General features: G+C 37.0%; 1 protein-coding gene across 1 annotated transcript in view; it reads left to right on the top strand.

The window, feature by feature from the left end:
- Positions 1 to 11,644, top strand: part of LOC117173443 (potassium voltage-gated channel subfamily KQT member 1-like) — a 302,430-nt gene that overhangs the window by 107,688 nt on the left and 183,098 nt on the right. Inside the window, exon 4 of the mRNA XM_033362018.1 lies at positions 8,861 to 8,987. Coding sequence (XP_033217909.1) covers positions 8,861 to 8,987 — 127 coding nt within the window. The remainder of the gene's footprint in view (positions 1 to 8,860; positions 8,988 to 11,644) is intronic.

Raw genomic sequence — 11,644 nt, 5'->3', positions numbered from 1 at the left:
GGTACTTGTGCGGCAAACCTGCAGATCGAAAGTACAAGGTCACTCATGTATTTTACATGGACGATCTCAAGATCTATGCTAAAAACAGAGAGCAACTGCATCCAGCTCTGGGGATTGTGGAACGATATACTAAGGAAATTGGAATGGGATTTGTGTTAGACAAATGCGCCAAGGTTTATTTGAAGCGAGGAAAACTTAATGGCATCCCTGAAGATCCTGAGCTCGTTGATAGAAGCGCCATACGACACCTTTGCGGTGGAGAGACTTATACATACCTGGGCATGCCACAGAGCCGCATTCAGGATGTGACATCTATAAAAGATACTCTCCGAAGCAGATACAAACGTCGCCTCCGACATATTTGGTCTTCCGAACTGTCGGCGAGGAACAAAGTATCGGCAACGAACATGCTTGCCATCCCGGTACTACTCTATTCATTTCGAGTAGTTCCATGGACGAAGAACGAGCTTAGATCTCTTGATATCGGGACAAGGAAGGTTATGCACATGAACAAAAGCATGCATCTTAAGTCTTCCGTTCCGCGACTGTACAATTCACGCCGTCAAGGGGGTCGCGGAATATTGAGTCTTGAATGTCTTCACAACAGGATTATTCTGGGTACAGCTCATAGAGTTGCAAATGGAAGAGACTCACTTCTTAAAATGGTCAGGAATCACGAAGAAGTGGGCAAAGGAGCGTTTCTGTACAAAGCAGCGGAGGGGGCTGCTGAAACACTCGGACTTGACTTCAGTATTAGGGGTGAGCAAAATGCATCAAATCTTATCTATCTCGAGTACACACTCCTGAAAGCCCGAATTAAGAAAGCACAAGAGAAAAACTTTCGTGAACAGCTCCTCGATAAGAGGATGCACGGTATCTTCCACAGAAATGTGAAGGATCAGTCAATGTCTTGTGAGCTAACGTTTGCTTTCCTTAAATTACCCGGATTGAAGTCTGGTACGGAGGGTTTCATTTTTGATGCCAAGACGGTGTCATTTCCACCTTAACATATCGTCACCACATTTTGAGTCAAGACATTCCCGATGATAGCTGCAGGGCGTGCCATGCACACCCCGAGCATTTAGCTCACATACTATCTAGTTGTCCAACTCACGCGGGAACGACCTACATTCAAAGGCACAATGCGGCACTAAGAGTGCTTTATTACCATCTCTGTCACTCCTACGGCATTAACCTTAATATCGCTCCTCTAAATGCTCCTAGGGAAATTGAGTCAGTTGTCGAGAATGGGAAGTGCCGCATATACTAGAACTTTATATTGTCGACAATTGTTTCTGTTGCTCACTGGAGGCCTGACATGGTTCTTCTTGTCTTCGAGAAGCGAACCATGTTCGTTATCGAATTTTCGGCACCAGCTGACAAAAACAACAGAACTAAGGAGAATGAAAAGAAAGAGAGGTATCGATACCTTATAAGGGAGTTGCAACGATTGTACCCGGAATATTCTGTTAAATTGATCGTTCTTATCATCGGCGCTCTTGGAGGTGCCAAGCTTTCACTTGATAATAGCCTAAAAAGCATCCCTGCGTGTCAACAATATGCTAGAACACTTGCGGGAAAAATGCAGAAGGCGGTTGTACTTGGGTCACTCCGTGTTCTTAGGGTGCACGAGGGTTTTGCTGGATCGTCGTATTGATTGCTTTACAGACTGTAACCACCTATCTCACGGTTGTGAGACGTGGTTATGGCCATGAACAAAAAAAATAGTCAAAGTGGGCACAGCGCGCCTACAAAAAAAAGTTTTATGCCCTATTAAAAAACTAAATCTTTCAAAATCTCTCACTCCCATACTTTCCCTGCCCTACACCTCGCTTCTCCAGCTAACACCCAACTTCCTATACTTACTTTTCTCAGCACTTTCTGCCGTTCGCCTACTGACCCTCATTTCTAATAATTTTTCCTTTTTCCCTCATGTGCACTCACTTCCTTTAGTCCACCTCCCTCATTTACCCTTATGTTCCTTACCCTAATTTGATATCATTTCCCTTACTTCCCCATCCTTTATTTTGCCTCAATTCCTCTACTTACCAACCCCTTATTTGCCTTCACTTTCTTTCTTCAAAATCCCCTGACTTCCACTACAAACCTCATGTCCCCTATTTCAACTACTTCCCTTATTGTCTATATACTTTCCCACCCCAATTCCTCCTTCTTCCCATTCTCTCATTTGTCCAACCTCCCCTAATTTACCTCCTTTAATTTCCTCCTACTTCACTTCATGGAAAAAATTATGGCGGACAGATAGGTGGACGGACAGACACCAGATCGCAACTATAAAGTTTTTTTCCTGGGCGAAGAAACCCTAAAGCCGACGAAAAATTGTTTTTGAGTATTCGAAACAATTACTCTGAGATCTCAGTTTAGCTTGTTAATAATTTATTCACCTAAAAGCTTAAAATTGGAAGAATCTAAGGAATCTGACAAAAGAATAGTGAAAGAAATTTAATCGCTCAAAAAATGATAATCTGTCAGCCAACAAAATTAACGTCGCTATGTCAAAATAGTATATTACGCTACAAGTGTTGAAAGTAGGCATTAAGAGCCAGATGCGAATCGATTGGGAGTTGTATGCGAGTTGTCGGGGAGTTACAGGTGAGCTGTAAACGAGACGAGTCAAATCATAATGAAGTGATGTTACAGTTCCGGCAACCATGAGAAATAATTCTGATTCTAAATGCGCAAGCGCAACAGCAAAATGATGAAATCTGGCTTGAACTACGCCGGTGCAACAGCTCTAAAAAGTCTGTTTATAACTGCTTTTTACCACGCTTTTGAAATTGATCACTCCCTGCACGCAAGACATACCTCGAAAAGCAAACATTTCGTGCATGCTTTATAACACACCGTAGTCTCAATTTATCTCAATCAATCATAAAAATTGTTGGGCACCAGATCTTTCTTATGTCATAAACAACAAAATCACGACAAATAAACAGAATAACGAAAGGTAACTCCAATACTATAATTCTAACTTTTAAATTATATAATCGTCAAACAAATGGCATCATTGAGACTACGATGTACCGGAATTCGCACTAGCTCATATCCCAAGCGGAAAGATTAGGTAGAGGGCGTGGTTTTAGAAAGGTTGCTCGTTACTCGTGAATGGCAACATAGCGAACTATACGAAAAATAACTCAGCTACCATTTATTCACGAAAAAGTCTTAGGATGTGTTTTAACACAGATCGATCAATAATTATTATCCCAGATAGTACAAAAAAAGAAACTAAAAATTAAATTTTTTATTTTGATTCGCAGTCAAACACACACCTTCACAACAAATTTAAGGTTATATGAATCACTTAAAACACTCTCTTTTACACGAGACTTTTTATCATTCAATTCCTTTCGAATAATCCTTCTTGCACTTTTCCCTGGATCAAAACAATTAGGGATAAAAATACACAAAGTAACACAAATAATAACACAATAATACCACAGTGGCAACGACGACCGAAGCACACACGGTACACGAATGGAACGAATGAGCGTCTTGCGCCAACTACGAGAGTGCGCCGGCAGACGTCGCAGCACTAGTGGTAGGAAAACGTGGATTTCTCGCACATGCGCAGAAGTGATTACTGTGTATTTTTAACAAAATTTGCGTGAATAAAGGTTTGTAATTTTATTATAAAGAGAAAGTATATATGTACTTAAATTTTATCGCAGAAGTGAGGCTTATTAACCTTTCCAACTAATTAATAAAAAATAAGTCTAAGCATAAGAAACATAATATAAAGTTAAACTTTAATTTTATTTTTATATCTTTGGATTTCGCACACAATTATTTGATTAAACATGATTCTTTTCAATTTTTAAAACTTTAATTTCAAAATTCTTGTCTATATTGGCTAATAATTAATTATTAATATTACTTACTTCAGCAGATTGCAAAGTGCATTCGAAGTGCGCGCACATGCGCGTCGCATGTTTTCGTCTCCGGGTGCCTGTACGCATGCCTGTTATTGGCGACGCAGTCTGCACGCACTAAGTGCTCGTTCACAAAGTGCTGGCAGGACAGGTGCATTCTTTCAAGCATTTCGTGCGCGCATTGACGTGCGCGAAACGTGCGCGCACCAATTGCTATCTGGGAAATGTTAAATTCTCTTAATTACACAGTTATACCACCTTGATCAGAAAGTTCTAGGACTCGTCACCGTGTGGCGCTCTCGTTTGGCCGATTTCAATTCTTCTTTTTTTATTGTGTTGGTAGAAGTAGCATTGACGTTCTGTCAGATTTTCAGCTTAATAGCTTGACAATTGTTGAAGTGACGCCGTATTGCGTACATCTATCTTTGCGTGTGGTTTCGATTTTTCTACAAAAAATTGTCATCGACTTTGCGTAAATGAGTTTGTATTAAATTTCGTGATAAAAATGGATTTAACGGTGCGCAGACTTTGGTAATGTTGGATATGTGTTTCGGCAGCGATACTCTAACGAGATCGAACGTTTTCCGCTGTCAGCGGCAGGCTGTCGACGGCGAAAATTGATGAAAACATCAACAAAATCAAAGAGTGGATGACCGTAAGCCGAAAATTGACCATTAGAGAGATTGCAGAGGAGTTGAACATTTCTTGCGGATCCGCTCAAGACGTTTTGGTTTATGATTCGGGCCTCAAACTTGTCACTGCAAAGCTGGGGCCGCAAGACCTGAATTTCATTCAAAAAAGGGATCGCGTTGATGTCGCAAAAGACGTGCTTTCCAAGGTCGACGCCGACCCATCATTTATCAAACGGATAATTACTGGTGACGAGACGTGGATTTATGAGTGTGACACGCACTCCAGACATCAAGCGAGTAAATGGCGTTCAGCCAATGAGCCGCAACCGAAAGAATCACGTCGTTTTCAATCGAAAAAGAAGGTGATGCTTACGGTTTTCGTGGATTACAGAGGTGGTGTGCATCATGAATTCCTTCCAGCAGGCCAGGCCGTCAACAAGGAGTATTGTTTGGGCGTTATGAGATGGTTGCGTGAAGCAATTTGCCAAAAAAGACCGGATTTGTGGGCAAACAACTCGTGAATTTTGCACCATGATAACGCACCTTCGCACAATGCCATCGTTATCCGTAATCATTTGGCTAAAATCGAAACGAATCACACCCAACATCCACCGAATTCACCTGATTGGCTCCTTGCAACTTTTTCCTATTCAATCGACGCAAGAAACCGCTCCGCGGAACGCGTTACAGCACTCGAGATAAGGTCATGGAAAAATCCAAGATGGCTCTGAAGGCTACACCGCAAACCGATTAGAAAAAATGTTTCGAAGATTGGATCAAGTGCCGGCATAAGTGCGTTGCAGTGGATGGGGTTTACTTTGAAGGTGACAATATCGATCATGATGAATAAACTTGTATTTTTGACTTTAAAAATAAAGTCCTAAAACTTTTTGATCAAGATAATAGTATACTTATGGTAATTAATTTTTCGTAAAATGGGGGGAGGGGCATAGAAAGCAACAGATTATTCTCAGATACTAAGAGGGGGGGGCAACTATACAAAAATATAGGGCTGTGGGGCAAACGACCAGATTTTCAACATATGAGAACATCTCATTCTAAGGTACACATTTCATAAAACGGGTTAAGATAATATTTTTTAGAAAAAAATTAATACTTGCGGAGGGGGGGCCTAGAGTGGGAATGACTATTTACAAAAGTCAGGGTATGGGGCAAACAACTAAGAAATTTACAAAATAAGATCACAATAATAAAATTGCAAAAAATTAAATCGTCACAATATCAAAATACAAATTCATAACACAAGTTCAAGCAATAAAGGAAAGCATAAAATAAAGATTTTTCACTAAAAAATTCTGAAGGCACAATCTTATGGAACCTCGTAGTCACATGGCATACTTAACCTCGACAACTTAAAACTTTAGGCTTTCTAGGCCAAAACTTGAAATTTGGGGCTTTCTGGGCTAACAACTACAATTTTTGGCTTTCTAGGCCAACCAAAAAAAAGGAAAAAGGCTGAGAGGTTTCACACGCTTAGAACTGATAAATCTTACCGACTGATTCGCCAATTAAAAGGGCAATCAACCACTCTACTGAAGAACACCGGGTGACCTGTCTGGATTCTCAGAAGCGGCGACAAGTTATCACTGATTAAGCATTGGGACCACTACTGGGATACGACGACGTAAGAGAGTGAGTGTTGCTCGCTCGAGAATTTATAACGCAACCTGACCTACTGGAACAATCCAGGTCTGGTAGTAAATCCAGATAATTTCCTGTCAATAAGTGCAAACGATAGCGATTTTCATTTCAGAGCGGAAGCTTTGGCGCCGTCATGACACTTAGCGGGCATTTAAAAATGCAGGATATATTTTCGCTAAACTGTGCACTATCGTACCCAAATTTAATTTAAAAGTGAATGAAAACTGTGTGCCAGGTGCTTAATTATTGCATGAAAAGGTGGAAAAAACAATTTGTCATTTAAAAAGATGGCTAAAATGTATTAAGCAATGTACCGACAGAAAAAAGCAGCAACTTATTGTAGGGTATATGGAATTCAGTTTACGTTTACATCGCGTATAATCGTAAGGTTTCAACAGTGGAAACATAGTGTTTTTCATGAAAATGAAATGATTTTAATAATAAAAATATATAAAAAGGTTGAGGAAGCATTTTTAAAGAAATGCAGTTGAAAATGAATTGATATCTATAATTATAAGTGGGTTGTCAGTTTTGAAAGTCCCGTAGCTTGCAAATTACCGAAATAAATGCAAATGCAAGTTTTTTAGTTTGAAAGAGTTTTCGCTCTGAAATTTCGTACAATAAAAGAAATATGATTTGAAAATGGTGAAAAAATTGTTTTGTAATAAATATGTGAAACTGAAAGAAATCAAAATATGTTTTATTCATGTTTTTATATAGCACTTTTAAAATCAGTGTAATATCAGCAAATATAAGTTTCATTGTTTACATATTTTATAATTAAAAAATACTCGTCTCTGCGCGCACAAAACCTCACCCACATATTACTTTTATTGCATTTCGCGCAATTTTGAATATGCCTTTCAAGTGATTTATCGAAAATTTCACCCTTCCGGAACATTAAACAGGGATTTGGAAGCGTAATAAGTGCATTCCAAGTAAGACTTTCACCTACTGTCACTTTTACAGTTTCCAAAACAGAACTTTTTGTGCGCACCAAACTTTTTTTCAATGGATGTTCTCTTGATATGTCAGACATTTCTTTTGTGAGAAATTTTTTAACTTCCAATTGTTTGTAATAGTTTTTTTTCGTCAATGTGTACTATTCCCACATACGTTTCAGTGAAAAATTGTCCTGAACTCACAAAAAAGTGCTATATATTTTTCGCACTTGCCCAATCTTGTTTTCTTAAATGAAAAGGTCCATTCACAGTTGAGATTTTAAGATGTAAGGTTGGCAGCAACGCCTTATGTTATAACTGGCGGGAAAATTTAAATGATAGAGTTGAGTTATCAGTAGAAGTAGCGAGTTATCTGAGTTTTTCCGGCGTCCTGATTATTCTTCACCTCCTGCGACGTACCACGATGATGATGTTGACTCCTAGAAAGGGTTTAAGTGTAGGAAAACAATAATTAGGAACGAATCAGCGATAAGAAATTTAATTACCAACTAGATCGAAACGAATCATGGAGCATCACGTAGACTCAGTGATATATCAGGAAATATAGTTCACAATTTGATGAATTATCTTTGATATAAAACCTTACGCTATTCTTTTACGCCACAAATTTTTGATCACGAACGAAATCACAGAAATTATTGGTTCGTATGTGAAATAAAAAGAGATCAATTTAGAAAATCTCTGTGTGATACTTTATACTCTTATACGGTCAACATGTAATCTTCAGAACATGCGATATAATTTCTCGATCTTTACGAGGAAACTTTTTTTACGAGGGTAGACCTTATTGCCTCAACGCGTATGAAAACATCTTTTGGAGCTGGCCCGGCCCAAAGCAGACCATCTAGTTTCCAGTCTTGTTGCTGACCCAATGATGACGCCTGGGCTTAGCCAAAAGTGTAATGTTTTTTTTTTGCTAGTCCCAGATCAGACCGATTGATCAGCTGCTAGTTATTGGCTGGCTCAGTAAAATATTTAAAACCTGGCTGAATGGTTGTTTTTACGCGAACAAAGTTGAAGTAAAAAGCCAAAAACCTAAAATCTCATGAAAAATGTACTTAACCTTATGTGTTTTGATACGATGAATTTGAATTTGCGACCTAGATTGGGCAAACAGGTGTAGGTTTGGCACTAATTTCAAAAAACCTGCTGAGCCGATGTAGGTTGTGAGTTCGAATTAAGCGTATCAAAATACATAAGGTTGAGTACATTTTTACTAAAATTTTAGGTCTTTAAATTTTGTCTTTAGCTTTGTTCACGTAAAAACTGCTATTTGGCCAGTTTTAAAGTATTTTATTGACAACTTTTTTTGTGTGGCTGTGTTGGAGTGTGGTGACAAGTTGGAGACTGGTCAGCCACTCGCTGGAGTCCCCTTTATTTTTTAATGACCGATTTTTAAATTTTTTGCCTTGGATTGCTGATCAGCGCATGTCTTGGGACAGTCCAGACCTTCCAAAGACAAAATAGAGATTTTTGTTCATGGCTCGCTGATCAGTTCCTGCCGTAGGCTAGCCCAGACCCAAATGACTCAACTTCAAACATTTATTGTCTTTTCATGTACCAGACATTCCAGTGTAGGCGGTCTAGGCAAGTCAGATCTGGGCAAGACTTGTCACCAGAATGCCATAAAATTTTTCCACGTGGGTCTTTCACATAACTAGAGTAAAAGTATGACAATATTATGATATACCCTGTTTGTTTTTTTTTTCAGGAAATATGTTTGGTGGTATTTTTTGGTGTCGAATATTTGGTGCGACTATGGAGCGCCGGCTGTCGATCAAAGTATATGGGATGCTGTGGACGACTGAGGTTCATCAGAAAACCGATATGTATAATAGGTGAGTTTTATAAAAGTAAAGTTATATTCATATTTCATGAAGGTTTTCAGATTTCTATCGAATTTGGCAAAGGCATTTCTCAAGAGGTAACGAGAAAAAGGTAATAACAGGGTGCACACTGATCAGGAATTTCGGAAGTACCGAGAATTAGCCTAGATTTAGACTAGAACTATCAGCATTGGAAAAAAGCCGAGAATTTGTTTTAAAACCCGAAAATTTTTACATTTGTGTTTGCCTGTGCAATAAATATCGCCTCGATCTAAAAAAAACAATGTGCTTGGAATTGAGCTCAGTGTTACCCACCATCTTCCTTAAAATATCAAAGATTCATTCATATTTATGATTTTAAAGTTAATATTCCGTTCAAAAATGAATCTTCTATTTATAAAATATATTTCAGAATTTAAAGCTTGTGCTGATGGATTTTTCAAATTTTAAAGATTCTCTTATATTTTTGAAAGAAATATTTCTTTTCAAATATTCAACATAATAGGGTAATCGTAGTGATCTAATACTTAGTGCATAGTAGAGCGCAAACAATTCCGCACCGTATTTGAAAAGTTTCTTCTTCTACAAACAAAGTAGAAGAAATTTTGTACAGTGCAGTGCGTTTAAATCCCAGATTGAAATAAAACCGGTGATGCTGAATGCATGAGGAAGTTAAGCGAAAAGCGGTTGAGGTCAGTAGTGTCCGCATGTTGAAAATTATTATTTTTCTAATAGTTACAATGTATTTAACGAAATTTTCTAGATTTCAATTGAATTGGGTGATTAAAACTACATGAGAGTAGTACTATAAATTGAAAGTAATGTCTATGATATTGATAAATGGGCGGCCCATCAATAAACTTGTGATTTATGCAGAAACATAGTAATTGGCCACAATATCTAAAAAGGAAATAACTAACATTTTCGCGAAAATTTTTAAAAAATTTTTTAAACTTTTCGTAAACTATATATGCGATTGTTTATCACTTTGTCTTAGGAATAATAAGTGGAAATTATGCATGTTGCTATGTGTTTGGATCTTGTGGTTTTAGGTTAATATACTAACGATTTAGTAGCTAATTACTGTGCTTAAGAACGTGTGCTCATTGGAATCTGTATGAATATATTATCCATTTTTTTACATTACCATTTTGTTTAATGCCAATAGTGTTTTTGACAAATTTCCAAACTTAAAAAATCCCTCAAGTGACTGATAATTGTACCCACTGCCATAATTACATGGGCAACCTAAAATATACTACTTGATTGTCAATAAGGCACTGGCAATCATCATTGCATTTTTTATCGTCAGATGCTCCAGTATTTTTCATATGGCCTGGGTTGATAAAAAATGTGATTTTAGGTCAGTTTAGATATCCTTCTATAAAATTAGCATACTTTTCTGGTTTTATAATTGGTTACGTTTCGGATAATAACTAAAGCATTTGCATAATTTGATCTTTAATCTTTAATAAAAATTAACTGCAATAAACTATCATGTTAAGTGGTAAAAATTGAGTTTTTCTGTATCTGCTTTAATAGTTTGAGCCTTTTGTAAAAATCAGAATTATGTTTTAAATACAAATATAAGCATTTTTAATTTCGAATTTGGCTCAAGATGACGATTATTATAGTGCACTTACCTTAATTGGCAGCCCTTTCTGATTGAAAATTCACCGTTTAGCCTACTGTTATACTTATAGTCGAAGGACATCTATTTTTGTCGAAAATTTAACTGTTTTTGTTTGCATTCGCCTTTTAAGATCGAAAATTATTTCTTCTGATCTGTTCAGCATCTTTCTTGGTTGAAGATCCGTGTTCATAGGTTGAAACAATAACTGGCAAGTTTGAACTAAAAAGTGAAATCACATTCTGATAATTTTTGATTGAGAAAGTATAAGAATTGTCTGAAATTTGAGACCACAATTTTTCAGCGAATCACTACGTTTTGACAAATCCTGTAACCGTAAATCAAGTTTCGGTGATGGAGTTTGCTGTTTGTGTGTCCGTTCGTAAGCACGATCAAAATCTAAAAAATGAATAGCTCAAATTGAGCTTTGGCACACAGTTTGGAGTCCGCAAAGAAAGATCTAGTTCATTAACCATATACATTAAATAAAAATTTTAATCATTTTGAACATTTTTTAGACGATTTTCTTAATTCAAAAATGCTATGTATGTCTATTCATATTGCTCGGAAATTGTAATAATTTGTTCTCACCACTTTTCTCGAAAAATGGAAATTCATTCGACCTATAGCATTTTTCAAATTTAAAAAATAAAAAACGAAAATGATCATTTTGAGCCAAACAACGCGCGAAATGAAAAAAAAATACCAGAAAAAGAAAAACGTGGCTTTCTAAAAGCCCCGTAAGATTCTCATAACAACCTTTTGAATTTTGTTGAAAAATCAAAATTTCGAATTTTTATCTCACAAAATAAAACGAAAAAAATTTCGCTTTGCGGTCAAACTATGCAAGATATGAAAAGATTAATAAAAAAATTTGTACATCTAAAAAAGGCAAAATAAGCTACGAACAAAAAAATTAGACAAAAATTGTTCAACCAAACAAAAAATCTACAAATTTGATATAATATCTTGTTATAAAAATATGTTAAGAATGAAATAATTAAACCCACATTTCGAAACAAAAGACATTGGACAAGAG

The sequence above is a fragment of the Belonocnema kinseyi genome, chromosome 5 (assembly GCF_010883055.1).
Source record: "Belonocnema kinseyi isolate 2016_QV_RU_SX_M_011 chromosome 5, B_treatae_v1, whole genome shotgun sequence".
NCBI classification, from domain to species: Eukaryota; Metazoa; Arthropoda; class Insecta; order Hymenoptera; family Cynipidae; genus Belonocnema; species Belonocnema kinseyi.
The sequence above is the reverse complement of the archived record's forward strand: the minus strand, read 5'-3'. Positions and strand labels throughout refer to the sequence as shown.